This window comes from Amblyomma americanum, chromosome 10, assembly GCF_052857255.1.
Source record: "Amblyomma americanum isolate KBUSLIRL-KWMA chromosome 10, ASM5285725v1, whole genome shotgun sequence".
NCBI classification, from domain to species: Eukaryota; Metazoa; Arthropoda; class Arachnida; order Ixodida; family Ixodidae; genus Amblyomma; species Amblyomma americanum.
In genome coordinates, this window is record NC_135506.1 from 111,380,249 (window position 1) to 111,398,405 (window position 18,157).

Below are 18,157 nucleotides of genomic sequence, written 5' to 3' on the forward strand. Positions count from 1 at the left end.
CTGCTGCCACAGCCGTCATAGCCACCGCGCGCTGACTCCGTCGTCTGACCGTGAAACCGAGTGACGTCACGCGGAGCACAATTGGTCGCTGCTGCCACAGCCTTCATAGCCGCAGCGCGCTGTCTCCGTCGTCTGACCGTGAAACCGAGTGACATCACGCGGAGCACAATTGGTCGCTGCTGCCACAGCCGTCATAGCCACCGCGGGCTGACTCCGTCGTCTGACCGTGAAACCGAGTGACATCACGCGGAGCACAATTGGTCGCTGCTGCCACAGCCGTCATAGCCACCGCGCGCTGACTGCGTCGTCGGACCGTGAAACCGAGTGACGTCACGCGGAGCACAATTGGTCGCTGCTGCCACAGCCGTCATAGCCACCGCGCGCTGACTCCGTCGTCTGACCGTGAAACCGAGTGACATCACGCGGAGCACAATTGGTCGCTGCTGCCACAGCCGTCATAGCCACCGCGCGCTGACTCCGTCGTCTGACCGTGAAACCGAGTGACGTCACGCGGAGCACAATTGGTCGCTGCTGCCACAGCCGTCATAGCCACCGCGGGCTGACTCCGTCGTCTGACCGTGAAACCGAGTGACATCACGCGGAGCACAATCGGTCGCTGCTGCCACAGCCGTCATAGCCACCGCGGGCTGACTCCGTCGTCTGACCGTGAAACCGAGTGACGTCACGCGGAGCACAATTGGTCGCTGCTGCCACAGCCGTCATAGCCACCGCGCGCTGACTCCGTCGTCTGACCGTGAAACCGAGTGACGTCACGCGGAGCACAATTGGTCGCTGCTGCCATAGCCGTCATAGCCACCGCGCGCTGACTCCATCGTCTGACCGTGAAACCGAGTGACGTCACGCGGAGCACAATTGGTCGCTGCTGCCACAGCCGTCATAGCCACCGCGCGCTGACTCCGTCGTCTGACCGTGAAACCGAGTGACATCACGCGGAGCACAATTGGTCGCTGCTGCCACAGCCGTCATAGCCACCGCGGGCTGACTCCGTCGTCTGACCGTGAAACCGAGTGACGTCACGCGGAGCACAATTGGTCGCTGCTGCCACAGCCGTCATAGCCACCGCGCGCTGCCTCCGTCGTCTGACCGTGAAACCGAGTGACGTCACGCGGAGCACAATTGGTCGCTGCTGCCACAGCCGTCATAGCCGCAGCGCGCTGCCTCCGTCGTCTGACCGTGAAACCGAGTGACGTCACGCGGAGCACAATTGGTCGCTGCGGCCACAGCCGTCATAGCCACCGCGCGCTGACTCCGTCGTCTGACCGTGAAACCGAGTGACGTCACGCGGAGCACAATTGGTCGCTGCTGCCACAGCCGTCATAGCCGCAGCGCGCTGCCTTCGTCGTCTGACCGTGAAACCGAGTGACGTCACGCGGAGCACAATTGGTCGCTGCTGCCACAGCCGTCATAGCCGCAGCGCGCTGCCTCCGTCGTCTGACCGTGAAACCGAGTGACGTCACGCGGAGCACAATTGGTCGCTGCGGCCACAGCCTTCATAGCCACCGCGCGCTGACTCCGTCGTCTGACCGTGAAACCGAGTGACGTCACGCGGAGCACAATTGGTCGCTGCTGCCACAGCCGTCATAGCCGCAGCGCGCTGCCTCCGTCGTCTGACCGTGAAACCGAGCGACGTCACGCGGAGCGCAGGTGGTCGCTGCTGCCGCTGCCGTCGTCGCCGCAGCGCGCTGCCTCCGTCGTCTGACCTTTCGCCATGGAAGGAGAAGAACCCAGAAGTAGTAGCGTGGGAGTTGGCTCAAAAGCAGCGCCGACATGAAAAGTGGAAGGCTAGACAAGCGGCTGAAACGCCAGAATCAAGAGAGGCTCGCCTTGCTAAACGGCGGCAAAAAGATTAAAAACCAAACAAGTCAAGTGAGCCGACGGCATCCATAGAGTTCATTGGCGTTGACAACTTTGCAAACTCCGTTCATTTTCACGAAGTGAAAGGCGCAAAACCGGCTCCGTGGGTCAGTGGAGACCTCAATATCTCTTCTCGCTTTGTATATCCTAGATTAGCTGGGCTAATTCATATTAATTTTTTTACATCCTGAATTGGCTGGGCTAATCCACATTTTTTTTACACCTGCGATCTCTTTTGGGTAGTGTTATATGATCCCTAAATGTGACAGAGGGCAGCGTATGGTCCGTTACAGAAATTTCCAGGTCTTTTAAAAGGCCGCGATGTAGGAGCAGACGTGGGGCAGAACAACGCCGCAATGTACGCTGCCACTAGCTGGCTCTGAGGTTAAATGCTGCCTCCCGCTTCCTTTTTACTCTCAGATAGGCGCGTTTTTGTTTAGGTTGTATGCTCTTTCAGTGCAGCCGTGTTGCCCTGAGAATTTCCGCCTCACGTAAGACGTCCACTGTCTGTTACTGTCTGTTACTGCCAGGAAAAAAGAAAGGAATGTGCACAGGCCTGCTCACTGTTTCAAGCCTAGCCACAATCGCTACCACGTGCAGATAGAAGGAGAGTTATAAGAGGAGATAGAAAGACAGGATAGCAAAGACGCGCTAATGACAAGGCCGATCCCGGAGGCAGTGCAATACCGGGCCAACCGGCGGCGGGAGTGAAGCATCCTTCAAACTCTCCGCCACATTTCCAAAAATAAGTCCAACATGGACCCGTAACCGATACTCCACGGGTCCACTGTTACACTTTTCCCAACAAAACGAGGGCGTTCATAGACCAAATTTAAATTTACATTATTGCTTGCGCTATAGCTGACGAGATTTTTTTCCAAGGTGCGCGCGCACATGGCGGACGAAAAAAACCTACAACGCAGCATGGCGTCTTGGTATAGCCAGTATTCAAAAGCCAACGCAGCCACCTTTTATGGCTTCATTCGTGGTTGTCCCTCCTTCCCTCTTGGATCACCGCATGGCTACACGGGCCGTCCAAAAAGGAGGTCTGTGGTGAATATGAAGGCACTCGACCCCTGTTCGAGATTGCTCGTGCTCGCATTCACTTCATCTCACTCCATCCTAGCAACAATTCGGCCATGCGCAAAAAGCTGCGGAGGCGCCGCGCTGAGCTCGTTAGGGCTGTCCACCAAGGAAGGCACACCTGGAAGCGTGCGTAGAAACAATATTATGGCTGTGAACCGACGCACTTTTGCGGGTTGTGAATTTTTGCTTTTCATCTGGAAGGTTCTCAATATAGCCTTATACTGTGAACCATATATGATGCTAGAATCTTGTCAGGCTGCGTTGCACTGAATCGAAAATTTGTGGAGCTCTACAATTGGAGCCATACTACCGGCTTTCCTGACGCTGTAAATCGATTAAGTTTAGCAGTTTGGCTCTGCAGGCAGCCGTCCGTTCCACTCACCGTGGTGGCGCAGTAGTTAAGGCGCTCGTCTACTGAGACGGAGTGCCCGGGTTCGCACCGGACCGCGGCGGCCGCGTTTCGATAGAGGCGAAACGCAAAAGGCGCCCGTTTGCAGTGCGATGTGAGTGCGCGTTAAAGTTCTCCTGGCGGCCGAAATTAGTCCGGAGACCTGCGCTACGGCATCTTTTTCTTCGTTTCTTCTTTCACTCCCTCCTTTTTCTCTTTTCGTACGGCGTTGTTTGGGTGTCTACCGAGATTTGTTAGACATTTACTGCGTCATTTCTTTTCCTAAAAAACAGTCATCAATTTTTTATTATTATTTCAACTGTCGTTCAAAAGAAACGATCGTTAATGTAGCTGCCAGTGAGATGCTTACGCGCGTCGGCTTTCTTAGAAATCACAAGAATGCGCTGAAAGAGACGCTAACGAAAAAAGCCTAGCTGGTAACTTACCGAATGCCGCAATCGCTTTGTTGTTTTCGAAGAAGCTGACCATAATAAATTTTACTCTACAGCGTATATAGCTCGCTCGGTCGAAGAACCGTCGGCGTAGTAGTAGTCGGCACCACGTGTCGTAAATAATCGGGAGCTGCGTAAAAAAAAAAATATTTTATGGAGGAAAAACGCTAAGGCGCCCGTGTGCTGTGCGATGTCAGTGCACGTTAAAGATCCCCAGGTGGTCGAAATTATTCCGGAGCCCTCCACTACGGCACCTATTCTTCCTTTCTTCTTTCACTCTCTCCTTTATCCCTTCCCTTACGGCGCGGTTCAGGTGTCCAAAGATATATGAGACAGATACTGCGCCATTTCCTTTCCCCCAAAACCAATTATTATTATTATTATTATTATTATTATTATTATTATTATTATTATGATTAATATTATTATTATTATTATTATTATTATTAATATTATTATTATTATTATTATTATTATTTAAAAAATAGCATCATGGCAATTTGTGGTTCTAGTGATTGATGATTGATTGGTGTGTGATAGGCGATGACGAGTTAATGAAATATTGAAATTAACTCTTTAAAACATTAAATAAAGAAATTAAAAATTCGTCAAAAGGGGGTCAAAGCTGCCAAAATGATCAGAATTAAAAGCAAATGCTTCACGATGCTAATTTATAAAATGCATACTGTGTAATTGATCAGTCAATTAATCGAAACAATCTAAAAAGTGAAAAATGCGTTCAGAGGTGTCAGGCTACTCACAATAGAAAGCCTAACCCCCTAGGCTATCGCGTCATACTCTTAGAGCGGAGCTTGAGTGTCCTTTAATATATGTTTTTTAATCTTGGATTTATCTGCTTGGCGCGTGCAGAGGAAGTGACCACCCGCATCACGAAACGAACAACAGACACGACGACAACGACGACGCCCTATACGTGGATGACGCCGAGTACCGCGACCTCGGCGGCCGAAACCTGGAGCATGACGGCAACCACTACGACCTCGACAACCACCACTACGACGACCACGACCACGACGACCACGACTACGACGACCACGACTACGACAACCACGACCACGACAACCACCACTACGACGACCACGACTACGACAACCACGACTACGACGACCACGACTACGACAACGACAACGACGCGCACACGTGAGTACTTCATGATAAAAGTATATCGCTGGCGATTAAAAAAAGGCAGTCCGACCAAAACAAGCCTGTATGCTGCCGTTGTACAGCAAATATGGAAAGAAGGATCCCACGCTCTTTATCGCAGTTTTATTGCAGTTATTGCTCTTTATTGCAGTTATTGCAGGCACTCTAGTGAAAATGAACATTTTTTTTACTCACATATTCTAAAGGCCCTTTTCAGGCATTACATATGGGGATGTACAGTTACATATAAACAATACTCCACACATAGCCCTACAAGCAACAAAAATCCAGAACAACAGGCAAAATGGCAAAAAAGTTCAGAAAATTCTAAGCTGAGCGTATGCAGGAATCGAGCCTCCCTAATCAGAATTTATTTGTAAAATACACTTTAGTTTGTGTACAAAGGCGTCATGATTTAAGGTGAAGACAATATCACGCGGTAACTTGTTCCAGTGGTGAACGGCAAGAAGCAATGGTGAATGACTAAAGAGGCGGGTACGTGCAAACATGAGTTCGATTTTGAGAGCATCATCTAAGCGCGGAAAGATACGGTGGGCGGGTCTAATATAGTATAAAGCGAATGAAGAGTGACTGTGATACAATCTGTGAAAGTGTGATAATAGGGCTAGTATTCTTCTCTTTTCGAGTGATGGTAGCTTTAGCGATGCTTCGATTGCCGTTATGCTGGACTGACGTGAATAGTTCTTAGTTATAAATCTCGCTGCTTTATTTTGTATTGACTCCACTTTGTGAATTAAGTACAATTGATGCGGGTTCCAAATTAAGGATGCCTATTCTATTTTTGAGCGGACGAGGGTAGTGTAAGCTAAAGGTTTGATGGCAGCATCAGCTTGGTGCAAGTGACCTCTCATGAAACCAAGTGCTTTAGATGATCTACTGACAATTGAATCGATATGGTTATTCCATGTTAGATCAGACGAAAAATGAACACCTGGGTATTCGACTGTAGAGACATTCTCAAAGGGAATACTATTAATTGAATAACAGTGATTTTGAAGCTGATTATTGGTGGGGAATGTTATAGTCTTTGTTTTAGAGACGTTAATTTTCATTTGCCACTGTTCACAACAAGTGGTGATTCTGTCCAGGCCTGTCTGCCAAGAGTTGGTGTCGTCAGGGTTGGTAATCTGTTCATATAGAACACAGTCATCATCAGCAAAAAATCTAGTAGTAGAGCTAATAAATTCACTTATATCATTAAAGTAGATCACGAATAAAATTGGTCCAGGCACCGAGCCTTGCAGCACGCCAGATTTTACCATGGTTGAGGAAGAACAACACCCATTTACAGAGACATATGGATATCGATTGGTAAGAAAGTTAGTAATCCAGGTGATAATTTGCTTGTTAATGTTGAGAGAATTTAGCCTCAGTAATAAATGTTAATGAGGTACCTTATCAAGCGCTTTCGCGAAATCAATGAATATAGCGTCAATCCTTAATTTATCGTGCACGGCATGATGAAGGTCGGTTATTAATTCAAACAACTGCGTCTCACACGAACGACCGTGCAGGAAACCATGCTGATTAGGGGAAAAGAAGTTGTGCTCGGTTAAGTATTTCATTATGGCCGATGATATGATATGCTCGAACAGTTTGCAGGGTATACTGCTTAGCGAGATAGGTCTGTAATTTGTTAGCATAGATTGGTCACCTGATTTAAATATGACAGTAACATGAGCAAGTTGCATGCATCGTGATGAGCATGCAATCTCTACATCATGCTCATAAAGGCGATCTCAGACATACCGACACCGGTCGCGTACATTTCGCGGATTCCTGGGAACAAACGGAGAATTGTTGACAGAAGTATGTCCTTAAACTTTTAGGACGAGCAGTTAAATCTCTACTGGTACCCGCTCACCACTCACATGCAGAGATAAATACCGCACTTTGTATTTGAGAACCAACTTCTCAAAAAAGGACGAAATCGACGGCTTTGAAGTTCAAGTTCATCGACGGTGGTCCAGTACGCATCACGAAAAAATTTTAGTGGCTTCTGCCTGCATCTATTGAAGGCTCTATCCTAAACTCCCTCTTAGGTATGCGTTTTGCAACACTTTTTTTTGGCTGCCTTCATCACGAAAACTTGGAGTTTCTCAGAGTACCTTCCTTTCAGGTTATCGGTCTACAGCCAGGCAGCATATATAGTTAACGGGCCACTTATAAGAAGTGTTATTTCACCATCTCAATGTACGCATATGGTGGCAGGGGGCCTAAAGTAATAGCTGCTTCTTGGATAGCTTGACTCGGCCAGCCTCAAGCTTTGGCGGTAAAACAGATGGTCGAAAATGTTATAATTGAAATGTATATAAAATATTACAGAGGTTCACGACATGTACCTGCCATAAGAAAAATAAAATGATGCACAAGCAGCAACCAAGAACACAATAGAGTTCATTTGCTTTAAAAACGCGTTGGAGAGTCGAACAATACCACATATTATAACATTTTATTTGTGCGTGGTTGTCTCTAAGGCAATATTATTAAAACGAAGAGCATGTGGCAGATGTGGTGGCATGTTTTAAGTGGTTGTCAGCCATATGTTGTTCTGTATATTTAATATACCACCGATAGACGTATTTTATGCTGTTTAATTTGTAGGTTTGTTCAGTACAAGCTAGTTCCTGAAGAAAACGCGTGTTCTTATCAATATAATCCTTTAAACTATAGCGTTAACGATAATTGTACATATCGATGTACGGAAGTATTCTACATTTAGAAAACAGTACGGGCGCATGGAAGGATTTAGGTATTCTTTTTCAGTTATTCGTAGTATTTCTGCAAGATGTGTACCTCTTATTGTGTTCTATTCTGATGTTTCTCTCAAAGTAAATTACACTGAGACGAGAACTAAACAACAAACGGTATACTGCTGTCATTGCTAGTGGCTCTGAGACCGGACGATATCTAAAAATAAAACCTAGAATTTGCCACAGTTGGCTTGCAGTGAAATAGATATGACCTTCCCTGGTCCTTTTTTCATTAACTACTACAACCGGCCTCTTAAAAGTAGTGCTATATCTAAATGAACACTTCTGAAGGAAAAATTTTTATTCGTGCGGCTTTCTAATTTTCTCTCTAAAAATAAGTACTTTTGTTTTCCCACTAATGATCTGGAAAGCATTTTTGGGCGTGTCCATTTGTGTGAATTGAAGCGTAGAGAATTCACTGTAACTGCTAAACAATCCATGTAATCTCCTGAAAAAAAAAAGCCTAGTCGCACCGTCGGTCAGCATTTGCAGAACCGGCCGCAATATTACTCGCGTCTCCATCCGGTTTCATTCTGAAACAAAAAAGCTTTATGGGGTTTAACTTAGCTAAACACAGTACACGTCCGAAAGCATGTGCTTAGCCTGGTTGGCTCATGGTCTTGGTTTGCTGGGTCGTCGCCACGTGTGGCGAGAATATCAGACTCAGTTTAAGCTCTCAGCGAGGTAAAGCTGCTCTGATCTGTTCGCCCTGCAGATGGAAGTTATAAATACGACAGTGTGCAATGCACAGCTCAAGAGTGTGTTGAGGCGTGATCGCCTGTGGGGATACCGTCTATAGTGCCCTCGTGTAGTGGCCAACGAAGCTGATCTGGTCGCGTCTCCGCGGGTTCAAAACCCCGTCGCTGTAATCGTTATCTTAATTCGGCATGAGCCGTTGCTATGCTAGGTTTCTTCAAGGTCCTTCAACGTCAAGCCTCAAAGAAGCTTCGCTGAGCAGGTTAGACCTCGCACTAAATGTATAATGTCTAGCTCGCGATAACGCCGCTCTATATGAAGTCCCAAAGCGCTAGTTATCCCATCCTCACTCTCTGCGACTGCAAAATGCCGTCGTCTTCTGACCATGAACCTCGCTCAGTAGGGCTTCCCGTGCTGGAAGTTTCAATGGTTTAGATAATTTCGTTCTTTCTCAGCAATAAACCGACAACACTGCGGGAACTGGGAACGATTCTTCGAGGTAGCTTTTGCCGCTTCAGTTTCCTCATCTGTACCAAAGCAGAGAGGCCTACAGTTCTGCGCTTTCATGAAGTTGTTTTCAGCTTAATATGCGTACTTGCGCAGTGACGACACGAAAGCAAAAGGCGTACATATATGAAGGATGCCAACAGCCACCTAAACCAAGAAGCATAATGAAATGTTTTTTTTTATTTCATGTGTTGATCAATGGGAGATAAATAGTGAAATGATTTTATTAAGACATTTCATTAGAGAGAAGTAGAAAAATGTTGGCCTAGTTTTAACGTAGTTAAACTGAGTATCCGAGCGAAAGCATGTGTTTAGCCGGATTGGCTCATGCTTTTGCATTGCTGGGTCGTATGCCCATCTGGTGATGATATTGAAGTTGAAGCTCATTTTGCAACAGTGTTGCGAGGAAGGCCAGGGAAAAAGCTGTATAAACAGATTGAGGGATCCTGACTTCCCCTTTACACAGCAGCATTGACGGTGGCGGAAGCACGAGAACAAAGAACAGATAAAAGGAAAAATGGTAACATCATGAAAGCATATGCATCATTGAAAATAAAAACCAATATGAGAATGCAGCACGCAGAAAAAAGAAAGGCTACTCAAGGGGGGGGGGGGGGGTGCTCACGACAATAGCAACGTAAACCAACATGAATCTTTGTCGCAATTCTTGTAGAGAAACGTCGGACAAGTCGAGGTTATCACGGCAGTGCAGCTATTTCAATAACTTAGGTAAAGTGTATACAAACATCTGATGGCCATAATTGGTACGATATGTCTTAACTTTCCAAGGCTCTATGCTGCGCATATCATGCACTGTTTTGTTTTTCTCTAAACCAGCCAGATTAATCAACGTATTATCGTTTTTCATTATTGCGAGCTTATATTTATGACACAGCCTATAGTCATATATGCCTCATATTGTTAAAATGTTGTGCTTATGGAAAATATTTCTGGTGTGAAAAAATATGGCACTTAACTTACAATGCGTACGATTCGTTTCTGTAAGGCTACGTTTATTAAGATTTTCTGCTGCGGTTGCTGGCCACACGAAGCATCCGTAGTTAAGTGCAGAAGAGAACAAAGAGTTGTAGAGAAACATAACCGCTGTAGGAAAATTAAAGCAATGACGGCGCATAATACCGACTGTTCTGGAAAGCTTGTTAACTATGTGTTGAATGTGGTCAGTCCATGACATATTGTCTGCAAAGGAGACGCCCAGTGTTTTTACAGACTGTACGAAATATAGTCTGGTATTGTTTAATTCAATCCGACGAAACGCGAAGTGTTTACGACGTGGGTGAAACATGACCGCTTTTGTTTTATTAACATTAACTTGTAAATTATTGTTAAATGCCCAAGCATTCATTTCTCCTAAGGTTTTGTTTGTTCGGTTGCCAAGGTCCGCAGTTGGAGCACCAGAAAAGAACAGACTAGTGTCGTCAGCATAAATTATGTACTTTGCAGTTCTATTGATGTGGAAAATGTCATGAACATAGAGAACAAAAAGAAAGGGGCCCAAAATACTCCCTTGTGGAACGCCAGAAACTAGGGTTTCAGCTGGGAACATTCACCAGCTATACTAACGAACTGAGACCTATGTCGCAAATACCAAGAAATTAACAAGTGGGCTTTGCCTCTAATGCCATAATGACCCAATTTTTCAAGAAAATTTTTAATAGGCTAAAAGTAATCCGAGCACCAGATTTTTTTTACTCAATGCTTCGCAGTATGAACACTTTCTGAACAAGAAGAGCTAATTCTGTAGATTTGTTTTTGCAAAAGCCATACTGAGCAATAGTAACAATGTTATATCTATCAGCGAATGACGACAACCGTTTTAGAATAACTTTTTCCAAACCGTTAGAAAAAACAGGCAAGATAGATATAGGGCGATAGTTTCCCCAATTCATTTTTGTTTCCTTTTTTTAAACGCTACTATAACTGTCCCGGTCTGCATAAGACACTGAAAAATGCCAGACAGCAAACACAGAGTAAAGATACGGGCAAGGCAAGGCGCAAGAAAATCGATAACAACCTTAATGGGATATATCTGCAAACCTGACGCGTCTGTAGCCTAAGAATGTTATAACATAAGAATATTGTAACTACTTCATTTATTTCGACCGGTTCTGAAAAATATTGTTTGACGGTTTTGGCCAATCATATAGGACAAATCTGCGTCACTATCTGATGATCTATGTACAAATGTTAGCGCAAAAATAAGAGAATCACAAGAAAGGTGGACAAGACAACGCGCTACTGACAACTGATTTTTTATTGAAAGAAAACACATAATATATAGGTTCACCGTCACACCACCTACCAGCTGCAGCAAACGTCAGAAAGATGAGTAGGGTCATAAAAGCGGAAAAAGAAAAAAAACTCCAAAAAACATGACTTAGTTAAAAACGATAAGTTCGGAGAAAGAACAATAACAGACATGACACGTGGTGTAAAGGGCCAAAGAAACATGACTGATTTGGATCTGAAAGAATGACGACCAACTAAAAAGCATTAAAACCGTAAAATTCCGAAAAAGCACGTGAGACAAGGAAACCATCTAAAAGGCTTTGTGCACTCAACCTTTCAGATTACATTGGAAAAACCACAGCACCTGTACACGTGTTCCTATCAGGAAAACTTTCCTAAAAAGGCTTCTTCGCTTTTATACAAGAATATAGAAGCATCGCTAACGGCACTCAGGCCCGTTTTCCTAATTAAAAACGCGTCTTTTAATTCACGGGACATTCGATCCCGGCCTCTACCTAAAACTATATTTCTTTCAAGAATGGGCCCGCAGGTGCTTTGTTGATAGTGCTTACAATGAAGAGGCAGATTAGAACCTGTTCCCATCCCCATCGAACGCTCATGCTCCCTCAACCTTTCATTTAGACAACGCCGAGTCTGTCCAATATACACTTTCCCACACGCGAGTGGGATCTGATAAGCAACTCCTTCATCGCATTCTACGTACCTATGGGCATGCCTGGTTCCGCAGGTTTTTTCCTTTCTTTTTTCTGAGTTTACACGAGGACATAATGAGGCCAGCTTACAGGGAGCAGAGAATACAACTGGAACTTTGAATTTTGATGCAACTTTTTCCAGGTTATGGGCAACGCGGTGGGAGTATGGTACCACTTCTGACCTAATTCTATCCTCAACAGGCGTAGGCTGTTTTCGTTCCGCGCTTTTATACTGTGAAGGAGGGACTCCACCACACTATTCAGGACAGACTGAGGGAATCCTGCATCCTGAAGCCTTACCATCTGCAAGTGGAAGCCCCTTTCCATGGTATGACAACAGGATTTCGCAATGGCGGCGTTTAAACCAGACGTAGCGATGGCTCGCTTCACTGTCTTAAAATATGCCGATTCATATGACAAAAAACTTTTCTGGGCACGAGTGTGGTACATCCAGCAAATTTCCTCTTTAGTTATGGAAAGTTCCTGGTCTAAAAACTGCGGTTTATGACTTTCAGGTGGCTCCTGCGTACATTCTAAGCCTTCTCCGTTTTAACCAAATATTCCTAGAACCTCGTTAACTGTGCCCATGTAGGACTGTGTGTCCTGTTTTTTGAGTAGGATTGAAAAATCATCGACGTATCTGAATACTCTTATTACCCTATTCTTGTTCAACTGCTCATTCACAGTTCGGTCAATCATTGAAAGGAAAATGTTGCTCAGAACCGGGGCCACACATGAGCCAATACAAAACCCTTTCTTCTGTATAAGCGATCCACTTTCGAACTGTACAATTGTGGCATTAAAGGGACACTGAGGAGAACCCTATCACATTTTTTTTTGTTAGCAAAATCTGATAGTTCGGCATTTCATGGCTTTGTTGCCGCTCGTCCGGGAGCGAAAGATGCATTTATTTAAAAGAAATTTGGATTCGAAGTTGAAAAAGTTTTTCACGCCGCTCCGATTCAAACTCGAGAACTCTTATGACGACACGGAGAACTCTTATGACGCCACAGGACGGAGTGACGTGAAACGTGACGTAAACAGAGACTCCGTGATTTCTGGCGGCTAGCGGTGCGGTCTAGCAGCTGCTGAAATGAAAGCTACCGCCACCGCACGTGTAATGCATCTATCGGGAGTCGCTGCCATCGCTTCGTTCACGTTTGCACCGGCGTCTTGCCAGCGTTACGACGTAGTTTCGCAAAGACTACTGCCTGAATTTCAGCGACCTCCGCCCCACAGAGCGTGCGATGCTTTTGAGGGAGCACGGTTAAGATAGGCGCGGGCGGGTCGTTTCCTCCTTCCTCAGTGAGCAGCCGTTGCAAACTAAATATCATAACCCTAGTGCGGGGAGTCGCGAGGGGCCAGGACAAGGTTGGCGCCTTGCGCCCATCGGAGGCTGGCCGGGGCTTTGGGGCCAACGGATTGTGATTCCTTGAACGGTGCGGTTGCACGGCGCAGCAGGCGGCGTCGAGGTCTCCCACGGTTGCAAGGGCCAAGTTATTTATGTATTTTTTTGCCACAAAAAAAAAACGGATGGGTGCTCAAGGGCTGTCGGGTTTAAAGTTGGCGGCTTGAAACTGAAGCCGGCGCACGACGCTTCAACGGCTTCCGCTAGATCCAACGGGTCCACTGGATCGGCCTCTCTCGCCCACTTGCATGTACCTTCAGATATGTACTGTGAATGGATTAAATTAGACGAGCTCGAACAGAACAGCTCCGCCCAACTGCCGAAGCTATTGAATTACGTCAAAACGTGCACCTCGCCGCGGAGCCGAATCAGTCTGGCCGGGCCAGCGGCGGCTGGCGCACTCGGCGCGAAATAGAGACATGCTCCAAGTCTCTCCGCCAGTGCGGTCAGAGTGCGCCGAAGCCGCCGAACGCGTCGGCGGTCAAGCGCAGTTGGAGTATAGAGGGTCTCGCTTTAACCGACGGGACTTCGCCGTGCAGCGCCCGCGCGCGCCTCGCCGCAGCATAAACGCGCCTAAACAGAGCCTGCGCTTAAACGCTAACCAACGTATTCGGCGCCGGCATCTATGGGAGCCACTGAAACCCCCCGCCCACTCACTGAATAAAAAAAAGAAAACTCCTGTACCGAGGTTCGGAATCGAACCAGGGCCTTGGGCGTTCGAGGCGGAGACGCTACCACTCCGTAGGCACATCTAGTGAATGCACTCTTCTGATGCAGAAATCGCGCTTTCGCTAGGTATATTTTGGCCTAACAGAGCTAGGCCATCAGCAGTTTTTCTGAACTGCCTTGTACCTTGTCTCCCGTCCCTGATAAACGATTTCCGTTAAGTAGTTCGAAGTTGACTGGCACAGCCGGGAATGTTTCGCCGGGCGAGCGTGCGAATACACAAGTGCTGCCTTTTACGATCACCGACCATCACAGCTTTTCATCGAGCCTTAACAGGCTCCGTCAAAGGTTAACTAGCACTTAAGCGGCACTTGGAATTCCTCTGCTTTTCGGCGCTTGTAAATAGAGGCGCGTCAAAAACATAAACCACGGGGCACGCAAAGCTCATAGACGCGAAGCGCCAGAAAAAAATCGTAACTCTCCTGGCTGCCGGTGGCACCGCCTAGCATCGGTTTTCTTTGCTCCCAACATTCAGGTTGTCTTTTGCCTACCTTCCTTGTGTGATAAAAGTGCACTTTTGGTTTTAAAACAAAACTTGCTTCAATATTGAACCGCGCAACCTACCTTTGTCAGGATCAGAGATTCGCGAACCATGTAGGAAGGAAAATTCCTCCAAGGTGGCGTCTCTTGTCCTATGGCGTCACCACGCTTGTACTTTCGAGATTGACCTGTGGCGGCGATACGTGTATTTTGGTTCTTGCTATTTTCTACCTTACAAGAGCTCTGTTTTCAGTAAGAGCGGCGTTTTTGTGATCAGGAGCTGGTATCCTATCGATACAAGCTAACTTCAATTTCTCCTCAGTGTCCTTTTAAGATAAAATTCTAACAGGGTCATGATATTCCCTACTGACACACCAGCAGCGTTTTGAAAAGATGTACGCCCGCTTTCTTCAATGCATGCTTGAACGGCTGTGAACAATTCTTTATGGGCTGTGGAGTAGAAAAGATCTTTTGCATCAACAGAAAAGAAATACCCAATTTGCCTATTACCGTCAAGAAATTCAATTATATCCAAGGAGTTCTTTGTTGCGAAAGGATCAGTGACCCCAAGCTGGTTAAGATGCTTTAGCAGGAACTGACTAACAAGGCGTCGCCAAGATCCACTTTCGTTTACAATACAACGGAATGGTACACCTTCTTTGTGGGTCTTAGCTGTAAAAAACATGCTAAGAGTTTTGCCCTTACAGTCACTTGTAGACTTTGCTAACCTTTGCAGCTCCAATTTGTTGCAGAGGGCGATGGCTCTTGACTTAGCCTTCACAGGCTTGAATTCGGACCGTTTAAAGTTTTTGTCAACTGCACGGCACGCTTTTTCATTATACACTCCCTTAGGCATCACCACAAAAACTCCTTCCTTGTCGGCTTGCAGCAAACGAATGTCTTTCTCTTTGAAGCAATTCACCACTTTGTTGACCGTAGACCCATATCCACTGGCCCTCTTGGAAGCTGTTCTGGCTAGCGCGTCCACTCCTTCCAGCAGGCATCGCTCACGATATTCCGGCGGTGCCTTCCCCGCCACTCGCCTATTCAGAGCAAGGAGCTCATGAGCCACTGTAGTTGGCTCAAGACTTAACTTCGGTTCTTTTTCCAAGACATTGACGACATCCTCCGGGAGTTCAACATCACCCAGCACCTTCAGAGAACCGCTACTTGCCATCTTCCTACCCGGAGCTCCCGATGAGTTGATCAAGGATTGACGCCACAGGAATTCAGTGGTCTGTGCCACGAGCTTATTATGTGCCTGGAATTTTCTTTCTTCTATCCATTGAGGGTCTTGTCTATGGCAGACGACACGAAGCCAGTCATGAAAGAGCCGTACTTGGCCTCCTATGAACGCGTAAGCGCATGCAATAAGTTGGACGATACCGCCAAGCTCACCAACATTATCTTTTATTTCAGCGACATAGCCAATATCTGGTTTAGAAACCACGTGGGTGACATCTCAAGCTGGGCAGCTCTCAAAACCAGCCTGACAGAAGTATTTTGCCGTCCCGCGGTGCTTAAACTTCGCGCCGAACAACGCTTGCGAATTCGGGCCCATCAAACTGGTGAAAACTTCACCAGTTGTATAGAAGATGTCGTCGACTTCTGCAAGCGTGTCAACTCTCCTATGAGCGAGGCCGACAAGATAAGAAATATTATGAAAGTCATTGAGGATGATGCCTTCCAGAAGCTCGTCTATAAAGATCCCCAAACTGTCTCCGGTGTCATCGGCTACTGCCACAGCTTCGATGAGCTGCGCAAACAGCGCCTTTCTACCCGGCGTGCAGGCTTTCAGGAGGCCACACTTTCCAGCTTGGCTCTCCTAAGGGACGGTACTCTGAACCAACCGTCACTCCTCCAGCTCATCCAGCAGTTTGTACGTGAGGAAGTCGCACGCCAGCTATCTTTGTCTACCTGCCCGCCTACGCCTGCGCCGTCGCTCACTCCCAACCTACAGCGTGTTATCGAGGAGCAAGTCGCTGAAGTACTGCCACCTCCTCCTCAGCCACCCCTGATCGCGGCTCCTCTGACGCACGCCGATGCCGTGGTGCGGTCGCTGCCCTCACCTGCTGCCCCTGTCTACAGGCCACCTACCCGCAAGTTAGCACCCCAGCGACCTGCAACCTCACCTTACGGTGCGGTTGCCCGCCCCCGATCACAGCCGCAGCCACTCAATCTCTGGCGCACACAAGACAACCGCCCTATTTGCTACGCCTGTGGCGTCGCTGGCCACGTGGCTCCTTTGTGCCGCAGTCGTGACCACCGCACCACGATTATAGGCGTGAGCCGACGTGCGACCTTCCACCGTCGTCCTCGCCTGCGTCACACAAGCCACCTCCGGATTCTTCTCCTAGTTATAATCCCCGCTCCTACCGGTCGCCGTGTCCTGCCCGTCGTTCCCGTTCTCCAATGCTCCGTCGCCAACCCGCCGTCCGCGCGAAAAACTAAAAGCCGCAGTTTTAGAGGCAAGAACTGCGCCGCCTGCGACTCACTCTAGACCTGTTCCTGTGTCTGCCAATATTGTTACCGTGTTCGTTGATGGAGTCGCCGTCGAAACACTTGTTGACATTGGCGCAGCCGTTTCCGCTCTCAGTCATTCCCTCTGTCGCAGACTAAAAAAAGTGATGACTCCCCTTCCTCCCGTTTCTCTCCGAACGGCCAGCGCTCAGGACATTCGACCGTTAACCGCCTGCACCGCCCGCCTGCTCATTGACAACGTTCCCTACACAATCGAGTTCATCGTCCTCGCCCGCTCCTCTCACGACGTTATCCTTGGTTGGGACTTCCTCTCCTCACGTCACGCTGTTATTGACTGCGCCCGTGCTCACATTGACTTCTCACCCTACAGTGACGCCCCCTTGGACGTGACCGGTGCTGCTGCCGCTACTGTGGTCGTCTCAGAGGACACAGACGTTCCGCCATTCTCTTCAGTGCTGGTGCCTCTTTCTAGTGCTGCTCTCTCAGATGCAACTGTGACTTACACCCCCTCTTTACGATGCGCTGAAGAGAAGTCTTTTTTGCTGCCTCATGCCTTGCTGACAATTGTTCATGGCTCCAGGGCTATTTATGTGGCCAACCCGTTCTAATACTCTACCACTTTACTCCGTGGCCAATCGCTTGGTAGTGTTGCTTTCCTCGATCCCGCCTCAGCATACCCCTCGTCGATAGCACGGCCGGCCTTCACGTCAGCGCCATTACGCCTGTTCCCATCACCAATCAGTCTTCGGTCGATATGTTCACCTTTCCGTCGACGCCGCCCTGACGTCTACCCAACGAGACCAGCTTGTCGCCGTTCTGCAGCGTTTTCAAGCTTCGTTTGACTACCAGCAACCTTTCTTGGGCCGCACCACTACCGTTACCCACTGTATTGACACTGGAACCCATGCCCCTCTGCGCCAACGTCCGTACCGCGTGTCAGCCGCTGAGTGCCGCATCATTGACGAGCAGGTGACCGACATGCTCAAGAGCCACGTGATACAGCTGTCGCACAGCCCGTGGGCTCCTACTTCCGCCGCTTTGTGCGCAATTTCGCTACTATCATCGACCCCCTGACCAAGCTCCTTTCCAGCCACGACCTTTCGGCCTGGTCGCCGCCAGCCTGTGATGAAGCGTTTACGACACTCCGTCGCCTCCTC

The 18,157-nt window shown here is 47.7% G+C and overlaps 1 protein-coding gene across 1 annotated transcript in view; it reads left to right on the forward strand.

Annotated features, from left to right (window-relative positions):
• Positions 1-18,157, forward strand: part of LOC144108631 (uncharacterized) — a 71,353-nt gene that overhangs the window by 13,931 nt on the left and 39,265 nt on the right. The window contains exon 3 of the mRNA XM_077641818.1: positions 4,672-4,962. Within this exon, the coding sequence (XP_077497944.1) occupies positions 4,672-4,962 (291 nt within the window). The remainder of the gene's footprint in view (positions 1-4,671; positions 4,963-18,157) is intronic.